This window comes from Neolamprologus multifasciatus, chromosome 18 (assembly GCF_963576455.1).
Source record: "Neolamprologus multifasciatus chromosome 18, fNeoMul1.2, whole genome shotgun sequence".
Lineage (NCBI taxonomy): Eukaryota > Metazoa > Chordata > Actinopteri > Cichliformes > Cichlidae > Neolamprologus > Neolamprologus multifasciatus.
This window is the reverse complement of record NC_140456.1, coordinates 12,847,992-12,866,720: the sequence shown is the minus strand read 5'-3', so window position 1 is coordinate 12,866,720 and position 18,729 is coordinate 12,847,992. Positions and strand designations below refer to the sequence as shown.

General features: G+C 36.9%; 2 protein-coding genes across 2 annotated transcripts in view; one reads left to right on the top strand and one right to left on the bottom strand.

The window, feature by feature from the left end:
• Positions 1-14,728, bottom strand: part of LOC146497463 (dynein axonemal heavy chain 8-like) — a 36,673-nt gene extending 21,945 nt beyond the window's left edge. Inside the window, exons 1-26 of the mRNA XM_085139884.1 lie at positions 14,398-14,728; positions 13,124-13,235; positions 12,889-13,023; positions 11,737-11,821; positions 11,288-11,439; positions 7,935-8,118; positions 7,675-7,838; positions 7,273-7,449; positions 6,245-6,358; positions 5,547-5,654; positions 5,347-5,448; positions 5,105-5,239; positions 4,822-5,019; positions 4,547-4,623; positions 4,328-4,427; positions 4,125-4,244; positions 3,903-4,038; positions 3,624-3,811; positions 3,083-3,163; positions 1,713-1,829; positions 1,516-1,632; positions 1,198-1,333; positions 977-1,083; positions 791-897; positions 620-698; positions 362-485 (exon numbers count right to left, since the gene is read on the bottom strand). Coding sequence (XP_084996010.1) covers positions 362-485; positions 620-698; positions 791-897; positions 977-1,083; positions 1,198-1,333; positions 1,516-1,632; positions 1,713-1,829; positions 3,083-3,163; positions 3,624-3,811; positions 3,903-4,038; positions 4,125-4,244; positions 4,328-4,427; positions 4,547-4,623; positions 4,822-5,019; positions 5,105-5,239; positions 5,347-5,448; positions 5,547-5,654; positions 6,245-6,358; positions 7,273-7,449; positions 7,675-7,838; positions 7,935-8,118; positions 11,288-11,439; positions 11,737-11,821; positions 12,889-13,023; positions 13,124-13,165 — 3,085 coding nt within the window. The 5' untranslated portion in view covers positions 13,166-13,235; positions 14,398-14,728. The remainder of the gene's footprint in view (positions 1-361; positions 486-619; positions 699-790; positions 898-976; positions 1,084-1,197; positions 1,334-1,515; positions 1,633-1,712; positions 1,830-3,082; positions 3,164-3,623; positions 3,812-3,902; positions 4,039-4,124; positions 4,245-4,327; positions 4,428-4,546; positions 4,624-4,821; positions 5,020-5,104; positions 5,240-5,346; positions 5,449-5,546; positions 5,655-6,244; positions 6,359-7,272; positions 7,450-7,674; positions 7,839-7,934; positions 8,119-11,287; positions 11,440-11,736; positions 11,822-12,888; positions 13,024-13,123; positions 13,236-14,397) is intronic.
• A 223-nt stretch (positions 14,729-14,951) lies between these two features.
• Positions 14,952-18,583, top strand: calr3b (calreticulin 3b). Its single transcript, XM_085139887.1, has 9 exons — positions 14,952-15,120; positions 15,502-15,603; positions 15,911-16,114; positions 16,202-16,296; positions 16,412-16,621; positions 16,717-16,830; positions 16,938-17,081; positions 17,180-17,272; positions 17,394-18,583. Exons 1-9 carry the CDS (start codon positions 15,024-15,026, stop codon positions 17,586-17,588), a joined length of 1,254 nt encoding a protein of 417 aa, XP_084996013.1. The 5' UTR covers positions 14,952-15,023; the 3' UTR covers positions 17,589-18,583.
• Positions 18,584-18,729: the final 146 nt, after the last annotated feature.

Genomic DNA, 18,729 nt, shown 5'->3' with positions numbered 1-18,729 from the left:
GCTAACAGCTAGCAGCTGACAGTTTCATTCAAAGTTTAACATTTACTTTTGTAAATGGTATTTTATGGGTGAGTGAGCCCATAAATTCAGCAGGAAAGTATTTAAAGGGAAACAGACTTCTACTGGACCAGAAGTCCATTTGCAACCACAACTATCACCATCTAGTGGCCTTCAGATAGAATGCAAGTTAGAGGCACCTCTGAAAGGTACTACCTTCATGTCTTACACAGTCCCCACAATAAGCTTAATATTTACAATCTTCAATCATAATAAAGAATGTCTTTAATTTAGGAGCTGTCATTCTTGGAACTTGTGCATCAAGTGTGTTTGCTCCTGTATGTGCATACTGATGGTGAGTTACCTGTTTTCTTCCTTTCATTAGAAGTGTACTCCCACTGCCAGGCAATGCTCTTGCTAACTTCCAACACAGAGTCAGTTAGTTGATTTATGGCCTGCTGGATTTCATCTAAAGTGGGAATCATTACCTGATAATGACAAATATCAGATATCAAAACTAGATTTTCTGTTCAACAAAACTTGCAAAGAATTCCAGATCTCTCTGTCCTACAATGCAAATACTGCACTTTGAACATGTACTGAAAGAAAAGTAGAAACTCACCACGTTGGGTACATCCAGGTGGACTTCAGATTTTATTAGCGGAACTATCACAGGTTGAGGCTTGGATTTCTTGTAACTTCTGTAGTATATTGATGAAAATATGAAAGAGTTCTTTCTCTTTGACTTATGATACTGCACTGAGCACATACCAACTAACACAAATATACTTACATAGCACAACTAATCCTCTTTTTCAAGGTGTTCAGAGATAACTTTGTTGTTTTGAGAACTGCATCAAGTACCCTTGCAGTGAAGGATTCATAAAGCTTCTTAAACTCCTGAAATTAAGATTTGTATGCAAATCAGTCGGTCAACTGCACATAGCAGAAGTGTTTTACAGTTGTTAGACAAATATACCTTTTCGAATTTAGTATTTTTGTCTTTCATTGAACTTTCTGCAGTCCCTCTCTCATCCTCATGAGCAATCGTGTGTCTCTCTCCTGCGAAGGTCATGGTCCTCCCGACTACAGTGTTGAAAGTGTGAAATACAAAAAATACGTTTAAATACTGTATTCTTGTATTCAATACAATATACTGTTCACTTGTATTCAACACTTAAAACTCTGCCTTGACATCACCTGACACAGGTTCCTCAACAGTCTTGTAGCCTTTTGGTTCATAAACAGCACTTAAAACAGTATCCAGCTCTTCGATTGCTGTTTTGGCATGACTACATTTGTAATTCAATGTCTTCGCCCACTTTTTACAAAGATTCTAAAAAGAGGTTGAGATATGTATTTGGTGAATAAGGCACAACTTATTTGTAAAGGCAAATTAAAAATGAGAAGAAGACTTTAGCAGAATAATCGTTAAATTATTGTAAAGAATTTAATTAAATTGATTTCGGTTGATAAACATCTAAAATTCGTGTTTTGATTTGGTACGAGTGGCCATACCTTATTATGGTCAATCAGATGCTGAACTGAAGTTGGATCATCTGAGAGCTCAATCAGCACCGTCTCTGAGATGTCTTTAAGGACATCATCAATGTGTAACTTGTTAATATTTAGCACCTGAAAAAGAAGGAAATGTGGTTCTTGCTTATTATAAATGCACAATAAGGAAAATTTTAATTAATGACACAGAAACAGACCTTATTCACAAGATGCTGGAGCTCATACAAAGCCGTGTCAACTCTTTGGAAGAACTCGTCCAGGAGTAAGGATGACCAGGTGAACAGCACTGCCCCACGTTGAAGAGCAGATTCAACCTAGCGAGTTACCAAAGACATTAAAGCTTATTATGATGCAACAGCCATAAATAATATTTTTTTAAAAAGCATGGCAACAACAGGGCTCTAGAGTGCGAACAATTTGGTTGAGACCTAATTTCTCAATGGTGCGACTAAAGAAAGCCTAGGTCTCACTAGTACGACCAGTCGCTCGAGTAAAAAAGAAATCTTCGTAACTCTGAAAGCCTCCGTGTGGTCAACAAGAGACACACATCCTGCCCATATCGTGGGCGTAACCAATCGGGGATAGTCAAGGAAGGGACCTCTCTGATTGGCCGTGGTCCAGATATTCCTGTAGGCCTACGTGTATGTACATTTGAAAGTGCAGGCTGATAGAGAGAGGTGAGTAGCCTAGGCCTGATAGAAGTGGATTGAGTTGTGGGTAATGAGAAAAGATGTAAAGAACAATTGATAACTTTTTCGTTAAGTTGAGGCCTGATCTGTCTGAAATTCATAGCCAGTGCTCTGACATAGAGCCATCAACCTCTCAGGTAATGGGTAATGTCTAACACTGGTCATGAGACGGCATCAGACAATGAGCCACATACAATCGACTCCGAGCCAGAGCCCACTGAAAGTAAAAGGGGGAAAGTGTATACGTTTCAAAGAGAGTGGCTTGACCAGTTTCCCTGGCTAAGATACAGTAAATCTGACAACATGATGCACTGCATTTACTGTCATGAGTGCGGAAAGAAAAAGGGGGGAAAAAGGCCAAATTACAGGAGTTGGCCATCTCAAGGGTCTGTGACTGCAAAAGTCCATACAATAGTCCATAAGATATCAAGCTGTTCAGCTGTTCAGATGTTCAGATGTTAATTTATATTTTCTTTTTATTTAATATATCTTGAGATGTTTTAAGTTTAAATTTCAGTTCAGTGAAGCACTTTAAGCACCAGCACTTTTTAAGTAACTTATCTTTCTTGTAGAACTGTGCTCAAATAAAGAACTTTGTGTTGATAAGATTGTTAGCTAATTATTTACAAAAGTCAATACTGTCTGTATGGACAGCAATTTAAAAAAAAAGTGAACTGAAAACTGCGGTGTTAAGCGATGCGGTTGAAAAATTCTGGGTGGACCTAAGAAAAAAGTTAGGTGCACCAGTGAAACCGTGGCAAAAAGTTAGTCTAGAGCCCTGAACAGTGGAAAACATATTCACACTGCCATTAACTAACAATGTTTAACAGGTGAGACATTTCTTCCACAAAATGCACCATCTACTGTAATGTACTTACATTTTTGATTTTTGAAGCCATCCAGCTGGAAAAGTCTTCAGGTATTTTCTCACAAGTGGACTCATAATCTTCCAAAATTGTCTATAAAAAAGGACAACAAGTTGTTTTATCCAACCACTCGCTTCCGCTTAACCTTTTCAGGGTCACGGGGTGCGCTGGAGCCTATCCCAGCTATAGGACGAGAGGCTGGGTACACCCTGGACAGGTTGCCAGTCTCTCAGGGTTAACACACAGAGACAGACAACCATTCGCGCTCACATTCACTCCCACGGGCAATTTGGATTAATCAATTAACCTATCCCCACAAACTGCATGTCTTTGGATGGTGGCAGGAAGCCGGAGTACCCGGAGGGAACCCACGCAAACACGGGGAGAACATGCAAACTCCACACAGAAAGACCCCGGCCTTATGGTGGAATTGAACTCAGGACCTTCTTGCTGTGCAGAAACAGTGCTAACCACCGTGCCACCGTGCTATAATATAAAGTTATTTTATATTAAGTTAAATAATCATTTTGTAAAAAAACTAGTTATTACTTGCCTGTAATCGATGGTGATCAGCACTGAGTTTTGTTTCGATGTTGAGAAGATGTAAGGCTTGCTTTGGAACCAGGAGATCCATCTTCACCAAACACTTTGCCTCCCGTATGACCTCAGTTACTTTAGGATCAAAGTTGATAACAAGCTTTTCTGTCTTTGGGTGACGAACCAGCAGTGCGACATTTAAGACTGTTGTGAATAACACAGAGAGTAAAGTCATACTAACAGAATCAGATACGGTGTGCCATCAAGGTTATCAGCATATTTAATTTAAGCCAACCATGATTCATCTGCGATACTTCCTCGAGCCATGCTTGGTGGTAAATACACTCAAACTTTACTAACGAAGCTGCAGTCTGATTGTACATTTTGACTGCATTTCGTCCCTGAGGACTGAGCAGGATGTCCGAGTTTTCCTGTTTAGGATGACAGAGTGAGGCAACATTAAAATCTTTCAGTGCTAGTAGCTTTAAAATTTTTGCTGACAGAAATCTAGTCTTACTTTTATGTGTAACATGGGTTCCTCTATTTTTTTGAAGAGGTGCCTGGCCCAACATATTCGTCCAGCCACAGGAGGCATGTCCCTAGCAAGTGGAGGGTTCTCTTTGTGGTTGCCATAGTGCTGCAAAGGAAGTTTGTAAAACAAAATCTGTGAATTTATATTTTATTTTAAATGGCATTAGCAAATAACAATAAAATAGGTACCTTTCTCACAAGCTCTACTTCTGAGACATAACGCTGAAGAATATGACTCAAAAGATGGGGAACGTGTGCGTTAATGCAGGGAATGTTTAGCCTCTGGAAACTACAAATTTAAAAAAAACAAAGTAATAACAAATCATTACAGTATTTAATATTATATTTCTAATATAATATTTCCAGTGATATATTACATTGCTTAAAATATCATATATAGACACTTACCGCTGTATCAGGTGAATGGCACGCTCAGATGTCTTCACATGTGAGAAGCATGAATTCATAAAATTCTGCAGCTGGTTCTGTAGAAAAGGTAACAAATGTAACCTTCATTAGTACTTTATCATGTTTCAGTTGTGGCCATGTCTTAATGAGTGATGTCTGTGATTAGTGGTTTTGTGTATATGTAATATATACATATGATGCTTCCTCTTTTAAACAATGCACAGGAAAACAGCAGCTACATGTTTTAGGCATAATGAGTACACAACTATACATACCTCAATGTAACAGATTTGCTCTGTAAACTTGACAAAATCTGCTTCAAACTCAGCACTCCTTGGAGCCAACATATCATACTGCTTTCTTTTCAGATTCATGGCTATAGTGTTGAACTGTCTGGCTAGAATCTCAATGCCCTCAATGTTGGACTTGTTAAGTGATTCAAATGTCTTGAACACTGTGATTATTTGTGTGATCTAGAAAAAATAATGCTTACTGTTATATGGCAAAGCATTATGACAAGACTGACATACATATTTTAGGAATTAAAATAGACCGTACCTTTTCAAGCTGCTTGCAGAAGTTGGAAAACTTCAAAAAAATTTCCATCTCTGAAACCTTTCCAGGTGCAGCCATTGTTTCCATCTTTGTTTTCTGGAAACAAGACTTATATTCCTGGTACAAGGAGGTACAGTGCTGCAAAAGACAAAAGATTAACAACAGCAGAAACTGTGTACTGCTGCAGTCATGCCTCTAAGACATCTAATAACACTGATGTGTACTAATCACAGTGTAACAGTCACCTGCACTTTTGTGATGATGTTATCAGCATCTTGGTCCCATATGAGACGTTTGCCATTGTCAGTAATGTACGATCTGCACATTGTAACCATCTGATTTGTGACCTAGAAGAGTTTTCAGTATCACATGTTGTACAAAGGGAATTGGATCTTAAATGTTTGTTCTTTGAATGAAATGAAAAAACCCAACAAAGTAAACTTACTTTGATGAATAGTGAAGATATAGTTTCACTCGTGTTGTAGTACAGTGAAACTCTGAAAATCATGTGAATAGTACTGATGACATTTTGCACATTTTTCATCATGGTAACCTGAAATGACACCAAGTATAGTCACATTATTTATAATATATTGTTTGCTCTGATATAATTTGTATTTCTTAAGTTTGTAATGAACAACTTTACTGTACAAAAATTAAACTATTAACAGGCTATTATCCATATTTATTTAAAAAAAAAAAACAGTATGTAAGATGGTCACTAATGAATAGTACATGGACTATGAATTGAATACTAGCGTTGTTTCTAAGTGTAAATAGGCAATTTTTGATCATTTTATTGTGATGTAGTCTGGGGCAAATAAAAGACTATTTTAAAACCTGTCAAAGACCTCCTGTATTCAGTGCATAGCAATAGCTTTTGTTTCTTATTGCCTACATTTGGTAAAAAAGACCATACTTTCCCCCCCAACACTGTTGGTTTACAGCCTGAATGCTTTACAATTTATATACATATCTTTAAATAGCTGTGTATGCGATATAGGTGCTTTCATACTTGGCTTATGCTTTAACATCAGTTCATCAACAAAAACACGGTTTGGCTCAGAGGTAAAACTTTATTTAATACTAAAACTTCTAACAATTGCAAGTTCTTAATGGAAAGGAATTGTTGACTGTACATACCGGGTCACTGATGTAGAGAGGTTGAAGAACTTTCTCCAGTGTGTTCAGGAATTTCACATTGTCTTTTGCCTCATTGGCACACCTTGTTATCCTAGTATCCAGCTTCCGCCACATCTACAGAGGTACATGTTTATGACAGTGATGAAGGTAATAATATATGTTATTTATTGTAAATGTTTGTTTATTGTTAAATGTTTGAAAGAGTAATTTCAATTTCTGATTTTATTATAATTATTATTATTGTTAAATTTTTAACACATTTTTTTGTACATAAAATAGAGGCAATATCCCTTGAATTATATGGTCACGATGCAAAATATTATTAAAAATACACAAATCACATTTATGGATCCATGATACATCATAGAACAGTAATTACTGATCATTCAGGAATAATCTTACTATTATATAATTTGCATGTAATTTTTATTATATATATCAAATAGATTCAGTTTTTCATATTGCATCTATATACACAGTGTTATAGATGCAATATGTCTGAAGGTTTTTTTTTTTTTAGATTTCGATATTGTTATTGTTATACCAAAGTTATTATTGTATAAGTGGGCCTAATGGCATCATAAAAACAGAATAATAACTAAATACTAAAATACTAAAAACTGTGTAGCACAAATTATTTTTTAGTGAGGAAAAACACCTATTAGTGTTTGCCTCACTTTCACTGTTCATTGTTGTTTCATTGTTATGTGTGGAGGAGCTGTCTGACACCAACCTACAATAAAATGTTTACCTTTGCTAATTTTAGAACACAGGTTTTTATTGAAAGAGTTTTATTCATTGAGCATATGTTTGAAGTGAGCGACTGACTTTGCATTTTTGGACACACGTGAACAAGATTAGAAATAAGTATATCAGAGGTGTGGTAATTAAAAAAATTATATTGTGCAACAAATAATGTTGTTACAGTATACCAGTACATACATTATACTGCCAAGTATTATCTTACATTAAACAGTGGACATAAAAATAAATACTATAATAGTGTGACTGACACTGAGAATGAGTACCTTTACAGTTTTGGATCTGCTAATATGGAGCACCATTACCACCGTCTTGCACTTTTGGCTTTTGATGTGAGTGATGATAGAGTTGAACCTTATAGACATTCCTTTCCAGTGCTCTAAGTCACTCAGTGGCCCTTCTGAATCAGCTCCTTTTCTCAGCTGATCACTCTCTATGAGGACCTGATGTACAGCGAAAAGGTTACATTAATTCAGTCAGTACTCTACAGCAAGTTTTTCTTTTCCTTTTTTCCTTTTCAGTCTCTTCTTTCATTTCCTTTCTCTCATACTAACAAAATATATACCATTCATTTATAAAGTCATCATCTCTGGCCAGTAAACTGTATTCCTTGAAGCCACTGGTTCATAGGCTGCACTTCACTTGTGCGTTTTAATGATTTAACAAACCTGCTCAATTTCCTTGCACCACTGCAAAAGATTTTTTTCCAGTTGATGGACCATCTCACAGTTGGCAGCTGCAGTTTTCATATCATTTAGGCTGGCCAGTTTAGAGAAGTCAATATGTGTGAATGTAGTCAGATGAACAATGTACTTGTTGCTTATATGGATTTCTGCAGGACAAACATAACAAAGTACAAAATTATTAAATTATTGAAACCAGCCATTTAGCTACAGTATGTTGTTCTGAAGAAACAATTTTTTTTTACCTTCTAAGGAGTCAAGACAGCGTTTTATTGTGTACATTAAGTTCTCTTTACATTTTACTCCATGTCTGGACTCTATAGTGCCCCAGTTTTGTGGTGCATCGAGAGCAGGCAGTAGAAAGTTGTAAGTGTTCCTTATTCCTTTCAGGAGGCCGTCTCTGGCATCAACTACTGAAAAAAAGATCTCCTACAAAGTATGGAGACAAGTCACCCATAACGTCATAAAAACCAAAGCCAAAACATCTGGGATATAAATCAAAGTATTTTAAACAGATTTATTTTCTAACAGCTGTACAGTTACATTGTAAATAGGTGTGGACGTCAGATTGTTTTATAATGTTAGTGAAATGGTTGGATGTCAAACGTGACCTCAAGATTTAAAAATATGTTATGGAAGGAGGGTTAGACCATATTAGCTTTTTCCTAAACTAATACAGGGAATGCTGAAAAGTGACAAGTTTATTATGTGATGTTTATTATGTGAACACAAGAATTATTATGTGGACGCAAGAATTTCCCCGCCATGGGATCAATAAAGCCTTATCTTATCTTACATAAACTGCTCAAAAAATAAAAGGAACAAAAAAATAAGACATCCCAGATCTGAATGAATGAAATATTCTTGTTAAATAATTTGTTTTTTAGTAGTTGAATGTGCTCAAAAATCACACAAAAATTATCAATGGAAATCAAATTTCACAACCCATGGAGGTCTGGATCACGCTCAACATTAAAGTGGAAAAACACACAACAGGCGGATCCAACTTTGATGTAATGTCCTTAAAACAAGTCAAAATGAGGCTCAGTAGTGTGTGGCCTCCACGTGCGTGTATGATCTCCTTACAACGCCTGTGCATGCTCCTGATGAGCTGGCGGATGGTCTCCTCAGGAAGCTCTTCCTAGACCTGGACTAAAGCATCCGCCAACTCCTGGACATTCTGTGGTAGATGGAGCGAGACATGATGTCCCAGATGTGCTCAATTGGATTCAGGTCTGGGGAACGGGCGGGCCAGTCCATAGCATCAGTGCCTTCATCTTGCAGGAACTTCTGACATCCACATGAGGTCTAGCATTGTCTTGCATTAGGAGAAACCGGCATATGGTCTCACAAGGGGTCTGAGTTTCTCATCTCGTTACCTAATGGCAGTCAGGCGAGCACATGGAAGGCTGTACGCCCCCCCCCAAAGTCCTGCTGTTGGGTCTGTGGTCATCACCTGCAGAACCCCTCCTTTATTGGGGATGTCTTGCTAATTGCCTATAATTTCCACCTGTTGTCTATTCCATTTCTACAACAGCATGTGAAATTGATTGTCAGTAAATGTTGCTTCCTAAGTGGACAGTTTGATTTCACAGAGGTGTGATCGACTTGGAATTATAATGTTTTGTAAAAGTGATCCCTTTATTTTTCTGAGCAGTGAACACAAAGACATATAAAATGCACAATTAGCTTTTGAAAAATAATTTCCAACCCAGATCCTAAATCATATCTGTATGTCCAATGAAAACTTTACCATACTATTGTCCTCTGAATTTAAAACACTTTATTGTGTGTTTAAATGGGATTTTTTTTCACAGATAAACCATTTTCTTTCAGCATATAAAGAAAATTCTGACATGCGCTTGGAAGTAAGTGGGACTTTTATTTGATATGTTTTATATGTTCTATTGTGAATAAAGTATGGGCTTATGAAACTAATGAGATTATGATTTCTGTTTAATTTACATTTTACACACTGTCCCAACCTTTTTAGAACTGGAATGGTTATAAAATCATATATCTATATTATATATATGGTTGTTAGGTTGTTAGATATGATTTTATAACAATTTTATATGGCAAAAATTGTGCATTTTGTTTAAATGTATATAAAAAAAATATTAGTTTTTTTTTTTACCATTCCGATTCTAAAATGGTTTGGACAATGTGTAAAATCTAAATAAAAACAGAAATCATAATATTATTAGACAGTATCTCACAAAAGTGAGCACACTGCTCACATTTTTAAAAAATATTTTGTTATATCTTTTCAGGGGACAGCATTGGAGATATGACACTTTGATACAACGTAAAGTAGTCAGTGTACAGCTTGTACAACAGTGTAAATTTCCTGTCCCCTTTAAATCAACACACAGTCATTATTGTCTAAACCTCTGGCAACAAAAGTGAATACACCCCTAAGTGAAAATGTCCAAATTGTGCCCAATTTGCCATTTTCCCTTCCTAGTGTCATGTAACTTGTTAGTGTTACAAGGTCTCAGGTGCAAATCGGAAGGTGTGTTGAATTTGGTGTTCATTCCAACTTTATTGATAAAGCACTTTAAAAACAACACGGTTGACCAAAGTGCTTCCCAGTAAAAAACAGTAATACAAGTTAAAAACCATACATTAAACAGACAAAGAAAATTAATTAACAGTAAAATAAATGAATGAATGAAAAAAAAGATCAAATAAATCGGTAAATATTGAAACGTGAATAAAACAGACAATATAACAGACAATAAAGAAAACTAGCAAAGTAAAGAAGATTAAAAGCAACCCAAACCTAAGACTGACTCTGGTACTACAACAAGAAAGCCCACAAACAGTTTGCTGAAAACAAGCAGACTAAGGACAATTAGTCAGTAATTGTGATCTGATGAGACCAAGACCAACTTATTTTGTTCACATGGTGTCAAGGATGTGTGGCGGCAACCAGGTGAGGAGTACAAACACAAGTGTGTCTTGCCTACAGTCAAGCATGGTGGTGGGATGTCACTGTTTGGAGCTGCATGAGTGCTGCTTGCACGGAGGAGCTACAGCTAATTGAAGGAACCATGAATGCCAGCATGTACTGCGACATACTGAAGCAGAACATGATCCCCTCCCTTCAGAAACTGAGCCACAGGACAGTATTCTAACATGATAACATCCACCCATCTCCATGATGTCATCATGGAGGGGTGGAAGAGGATTTCAGTGGCACCCTGTGAAGCTCTAGTGATCTCCATTCCCAACAGAGTTAAAGCAGTGTTGGAAAATAATGATGGCCGCACAAAATATTGACACTTTGGGCACAATTTGGACATTTTCACCAAGGGGTGTACTCACTTTAGTTGCCAGCGGTTTAGACATTAATGGTTGTATGTTGAGTTATTTTGAGGTGACAGCAAATGTATACTCTTATACAAGTGGTACACCGAGTACTTTACATTGTATCAAAGCGTCATATCTTTAATGTTGTCCCATGAAAAGATACAATAAAATATTTACAAAAATGTGAGGAGTGTACTCACTTTTGTGAGATACTGTATATGGATATTTTAATTATATAATAGTTATAGAAACAAACCACCATACAAATTCAGTACCCTCTTACCTCATGTACATTTTCAGAATTCACAGCTATGTCCTCTCTTGTCCGTATAAAGTAGCAGCAAATACCTGTCAGGGATATTTGGGACAAATCGGGCATAAACAGCCTCAGTGTTTTTTCTCCTTTTGCAGCACCAGGATATGAGCGACCACACTCTGCAATAAAATAGAAATAATTTTGGAAGAAAATTAAAAAATGAAAATGACACATAAAACAGATCTTAATTTTTTCTGCTAAAACTGGGATATTTCACCAGCACAGGGATAAAATCATTAATTATCACGTGAACTTGGTAAAAACTCCAATTATAACTGGCCTTGAAAATCAAAAAAGTTAAATACTGTAATCCTAGTTTGTTTTAAATTAGTGGTCAGTATTACTTAGTATGAAATAAAAAAAATAAGCAGGATAACATGTGACAGTCAAATACTGGAGTCGAGATTTATTCCAACCTGGTCCTGGCGCTGCAGACTCTTGATACACAAAGGAAATGGTTTTGCAACCTCCTTTGGCAAAAAAATGATCAAAAGCAGCCAGCTATTCATGATAAAGAAAGAAAAAGAAAGACAAAAAATTGTGAACTGAAAAATGTGTAACTGTATAATATCAGATGTGTTTAAACCATAATTGCCATATCAACATAGACAATATAACGTGAAATGTATGAGATGTTTTGACTTTTGCTTGTTCCAGTTGTACTTGCAGCAGCCAAAATATACACTTCTGATTATGATATTTTTTGCTTTTGATATTTTGCTTCCAAGGAGCCAAATGTTCATGTATTTTTTTAAGGTTGCTTTGAGCAGTAGTTCTCCAGACTTTCTGAAAGTCTTTTCGAAGCTTTTCTGAATGAATGAATGAATGAATGAATGAATCACTAAAGGGTAAAAGACTTAACTCAGTGGATGAACCAGTTAACCAGTCTATTATTAACAAATAATAGACGACTTAGACGACTTAAAGAACCGATTTAAAATTGTACGTTTTGTTATTATCAGCCTGTCCAAAAACACATAATTTTTGGACAAGGTTTGACAAGGATAAAATATTTTTTTGCACCACCTATTTGATTCTCAGTGAACTATTAACTGAAAACTTGGTCCTTCAGTTAATCTATTTTTCACTGAAGCCTCAACAGAAATGGGATCAGTAGAAGGATGGCTGTCAAGAAGCTATTCTTAATGAAAGGAAAACAGGGAAGAAAAGGCTGAGGTATGCAAAATTACACAAAAACTGCTCTGAAAATCAGTGGCAATAGATTTTACAGAGTGGTGAATGATAAATATGAAAGGATTAAAACTGTTGTTAGTATCTAAGGCAATCAGGAGAGCGGTACAACGGTGAGTGTCCACATCCTGTAAAACACGGTGCAGGCTTTGGTATTATTTGGGGATACAGCCAGTGGTGTCGGGATCAAAATTGATGGAATTATAAACACAGAAAAGTAATCTCTGATTGCTGCCATGCAATACCATCAGAAAAGTTATTGACAGTGGCTTCTTTTTTCAGTATAACAATCATCCTAAATCCACTGCCAGTGCAATAAAAGTATACCCGGATAGAATTTTGAACATAGTTTGTCAAAGTATATGGGAAAAACTCACAGAAGACGAATCTAAAATAAACTCCTCTACATCTGTTGGCGATAGGGCCAGTCTCTCAGCCAAGATGTCAATGATATACTTGTGTGCAGGGGTGAGGAGCTTTTTTCGCTCTTCTCTTGCCTCCTTATATTTGGCCTGAGAAATACAATAGATGTTAATTGTAGTAATTATAACTGCTCCGACAACAAAAGTGGTTGACGTCAGTAAGGTTTCATTAAAGCCATTATCAATTTACCTGACATCCAGCCTCGTTTGTATTTTGGCTAACTTCTTCCATCGTATTGTTTGGCAGGAGTACTCGCCTCCTTGATGTTTGAAAAACTCAGTGACTCTTTGACTTATTCTGCCTGGAGGAGAAAAAAAAATGAAATGTTATGAAAATGAATAACTAACTAACTCCAAAGTAGAACACAGTGAAAAAGTATTTGCCTCTTCCTCTTTTTTTTTGCATATTTGTCACATTTTCATGTTTCAGGCCATCAAAGAATTTTAATATTAGACAAAGATAACCCGTGTAAATATACAAAGCAGTTTTTAAATTATTGTATAATTTATTAATAAAAAAAGCTATCCAAACTTCATTTTGTGGAAAGCTTAGGTCAATTTCACTAGTCCCTCCCAGGCCTGCTTACTGTCAGACCATTTGAATCAAAAACCACTTGAAAAGATTCTGTCTGACAAAGATAAGATAAGATGAGATAAGATAAAGCACTTTTAGTCCCACACGTGGGAAACTTTTTTTGTTCACAGCAGAGAGTACGTTTAAGTTTAAGAGCAGTATAAGTTAAGAAAAACACAACAGAATAGGATAAAATAAGGGTTGGGATAAGGGTGAAAAGGGTTACAAAGCCATTTTTAAGGTTTTTGTTTTGTTTTGTTTTTCTTCTTCCCTTTAGTGAGATTCATTATCCACAAATGGAGAAAACTTAGAACAGTGGGGAACCTTTCAAGGAGTGGCGGGCACAGCAAATTAGTTCAAGACCTCACTTGCTTCAGGTAGGGTCAGGGTCAATAATAACAAAGACACTGAACAAAAAGTTTCAATGAAAAAACCACTGCTGACCACAAGAACACAAAGGCTTGTCTCACATTTACCAAACAAAAAAAACAAACGAAACAAACAGAAAAAAAACTCCTGAAGAGCCACAAGACTCTTGTAAAATAGATAGTACATATTTTTTCTGAAGGTTTGTGTCTCATTACATCTGACATAAAACTAATGTAGCACCATTAAAGGAAAATCACGCACACTTGGTGGTGGTAGTGTGATGGTCTAGGGCTGAGCAAAGTATTAATTAAAATTGTATCAGTAAAACAGAACTGTTTTTCAATCAAAGTGGCACTGAGGATAATATAATTAATAAAAAGTTCTTCTTTCTTTAGTCTTTTAGCTTTACCGCCATCTGAACGAGCTAACTGGATTATTTATTACAAGTTGGAGACTTGTTATCGAGGTCATATCTTACTTATATAATTCTAACCTTTGATATATATATTTTCTGCCCTTACCAAAACGTGGTCATTCGATAAATGGTAGCTTTCTGTTGGGCACATGTTTGTGCCAGTTTCGTTTTAAGTAAAAAATAGTATTTTGTTTCCCGTTTTACAATCGTGGAAGTCACTTCCAAGTCCTGCAGTCGTTATGAGCCGTTACTGATACCTGCTGTTAACGCAACAGTTGAAACGAGGTGTCACGAGCCCAACCGTTACCACACGTTATAAATGTTAATATTCACAGTAAACGTAAAACACAAAGCGTTTTTCATAGTTTGGGGGAACTTCTTGTAGTCGTATTGCTGACCGTCCTCTTGAAACACGTCAGATAAATAAACGTTCACAGGACAGTCATTACTTTATACTCTTTATTTGTTATTACCACCCTCTACAGGGTGGTTCCCGCACCGACACGACCGACATAACTCAAACAACAACTGATCTTGGACCAGGCTACGGACAGGACATATGTTTCGTGGTCTACTGTGATTGGTTCAGCCACACCGTCTGTTTGTCCAATAGCGGGTAGACATCTGTTCGCTGGAGCAACTCTAAAATATTCCCCTCTCTTCCTCCTGCACAGTCTTTTTGCTGTCCTGCCCGGCGACGCTCCTGCAGAGCTGCTGAAAGTTGAGCTTAAAATGGGGAAAATGCAAGTCTTAGGAGTAATTGCAGTAATATTAGCAGTGTACTGTGTACATGCGAAGATTTACTTTCGGGAAGAGTTTCTGGATGGTGGTAAGTTGTGCAGAGAATTTTTATAACTTTGCAAGGTTAGCACTTCACTGCCTGTTAGCTTGACTTTCAGACATCGTTGTGTCACAAAAAATGTTCTCTAGACTGTGAGTCCTCTCAAAAATACAACCTTTTCCGTTAAATAACCGAAAGTGCATTGATAATTGGCAACATGCATTAAGGTCGAAGGGAGCAGACGTAATATCAATATCAGTTAATAATCGTCGTCCAAGTTGCAGTTAGTGAAATTAAATTTCGACATTGACAATTTGTCGTCGCATCTACAATTACTGGGAAATTGTGAGCCGATTTTCATGACGTACCATGCTCTATTGGCGCGGGACTGTTAATCCTCAGCAAACTTACTGGTTGTTTTCTGAACAGATGAATGGAGAAGTCGCTGGGTGAACTCCAAGCACAAGTCAGACTACGGAGAGTGGAAACTCACGGCTGGCGACTTCTATGGCGATGCAGAGAAAGACAAAGGTACATGTTCGGACTTTCTAATGTAAATCTTCATTACAAAGTTTTCTTTTGATCAAAATAGCATTTACTGTTGTCCAAATGACAGCAAGGCACTTGACATTTAATGTGTTCCTGTTTTTTTAAAAAATATTTATTTCTATTATAGAAGTGAAAATGAGTCATTTGATCATAATAAGCAGTAGTAATGTCTCGAATAGCCCCTACAAAGTGCCCTCATGTCTGATTTCCATTATGGTTCCTACTTCTTTATGTTTGTTTAAAGCTGAACAAAATATATTTAGTTTTGGTTTGATACTTTCATTTTCAGGTCTGCAGACAAGCCAGGATGCACGTTTCTATGCGGCCTCTGCCCGTTTTGATTCTTTCAGCAATGAGGGTAAGCCTTTGGTCATCCAGTTTACAGTCAAGCATGAACAGAAAATCGACTGTGGTGGTGGCTACGTGAAAGTCTTTCCTGCGGACTTGGAGCAGACTGAAATGCATGGAGAATCCTCTTACTACATTATGTTTGGTAAGTAATAATGACCTGTGTGATTTTACAGTGCTTCCAGCTGTCACTGGATTTGATATGTGTAATAATTTTATTCCTTTCCCCTAGGCCCTGACATTTGTGGCTACAGCACCAAGAAAGTTCATGTAATTTTTAATTACAAAGGCAAGAATCATCTCATCAAGAAAGAGATTAAATGCAAGGTAATTCTTGTGTTTTGAAGTCCTTATTTTTAAATGGAAACCTGCTTCTGCACCAAAGGCTTTAGTCTAAACCCTGCTTTTTTTTTCTTTTTTTTTTTTTGCTTTTTCTTTCTAGGATGATGAGCTGACCCACCTGTACACACTAATCCTGAATCCAGATCAAACCTATGAAGTAAAAATCGATAATGAGAAGGTGGAATCTGGCAGTCTGGAGGATGATTGGGACCTTCTGCCTCCTAAGAAAATTAAGGACCCTGAAGCCAAGAAGCCAGAGGATTGGGATGACCGTGCCAAGATTGATGACCCTAGTGACACAAAGCCTGAGGTGAGTAAACTCAGTACACTCATTCTACCACCTCTTACTTTGCTCTGCGCAAAGAGTTGTTTATTTTAACCTCAGTATTTTGTGTTTTTCTCTAGGACTGGGACAAGCCCGAAAATATTCCAGATCCTGATGCTAAAAAGCCTGAAGACTGGGATGAGGATATGGACGGAGAGTGGGAGCCACCCATGATTCCCAACCCAGAGTACAAAGTAGGCTAGAAATTGATCACCAAAATACTTTAATATTAATATATAAAATACTTAAAATGCTTTTAAATTGCATTACTGATAACCCTTTTTAACTTCCTGTATTTCAGGGAGAATGGAAGCCCAAACAGATTGATAACCCCAACTACAAAGGAGCCTGGGTGCATCCTGAAATTGACAATCCTGAATACAGCCCAGACTCGAACATCTACAAGTTTGACAACATTGGTGTTTTGGGTCTTGATCTTTGGCAGGTGAGACACAGTTCATCTTTTAAGGTATGTGGTAGCGGCAGTTGAGTTACAGTCTAACAGTTTTGGTTTTGTTTTGTTTTTTCCCCCTCCCTCCTCAGGTGAAATCTGGTACAATCTTTGACAACTTCCTGATCACAGATGACGTGAAAGAGGCAGAAGAGATTGGAAAGGAGACATGGGGTGTGACAAAGGTCTGGCCTTATTCTTTTTAACTCATAACTTGTTGTTCATGCAAAGCACAAAGTCTGCCCCTATGAACTACTGCTGTGATTAAAAGACTTGGTTTTTTGTTGTTGTTGTGATTCCTTACAGGAGCCAGAGAGAAAAATGAAACAGGAGCAAGATGACCTGAAACGAAAAGAGGAGGAGGAGAAGAACAAAGAGCAGGACACTGAAGCTGCTGAAGATGAAGAGGAGGAGGAGGAAGAAGAAGAAACGAAAGAAGACACAGACGAGGCGCTTTCAGAAACGGATGAAGAAGAAGGAAAGCTTAAAGATGAGCTTTGAAGGGTTGTTGGCATAGAATTTCTTTGTTTGTTTGTTTTTTTTATTTTATTTTTTTCCCTTTTTTGGGGGCAGGGGTGCTCCCTCAGGAACTGTCCTATATTTCCCAGGGGTATTGTGGCTGCTGTGCATCCTTTCCCTGAGATTTGGACACAACCCAGCTAAAGGGTGATTTGCAGTAGATTGGAAGGGGGGGGCAAATGGTTTGTAACATACTTGGGGTCTTTCATTTTGATCTTGTTAACCCTGAACTGCTGGATTAATTCTAAGGTTTTCCACTCAAAGTACATTCTTTATTTTGTAATAACAGATAATAACGATAAACCGTCACCTGCTGTGTGCTAGATTTTTAGATTTTCTTAAACTAGACCACAGACTGTATATAAGATTAATCTATGCAGTCTGTGGTCTGCATGTCTACTTTTTTGCAAATGCCCTTTTGTTTTTCTTTTAGGGTGTTTGAAAGAGCTGAAAATGTAGTAATTATATTAAATTAAGAACATCAGCCACTCAGATTTCAACGTTAACTCTGAAACAGAACATACAAAGCATAAACCAAAAGTTGTGACCATTAAAAAAAAAAAAAAAAAAAAAAAATATGTGAAGAGACAAATCAATACTATGATGACTTCTTTTGGTTATGTATGCAGCACTGTCTTTTTCTTTTGTCCCCACACTCTGAATTGAATTAATTGATTAGGCATGAATTGATGGGACCTGCATCATATTTTGAAAGTCTGGACAAACCGGTGGTGAGCCCCTGTGTGTGTCTTATTTTTATGGGACAGAATGTTATTGATACCAAAGTTTTTATTAAAAGATTATAACCTTATTGTCCACTGATATTTTGTGTGTGAGAGAGTTCACAGTTTAGAAGCACTGCTTGTGGTTTAGATGTAAATTAGTGGACTCCACGCCAACTGTTTCAAAAAGGAATGTCAAATGAAGTTTCATTTCCTCCATCTGTGAATAAAACTCTTCTAAAGATTCAACAGAAATTTCTGTTTATATCCAAGCTTGGTATGAATAAATATACTTTTTTTTTTTTTTTAGAGAAAATACTGGAAATTTAAAAAACAAAACACCGATTGTCAAATGCATACAATTTTTTCCTTATTGTTTCACCCAAGAGCAATAGAAAAAA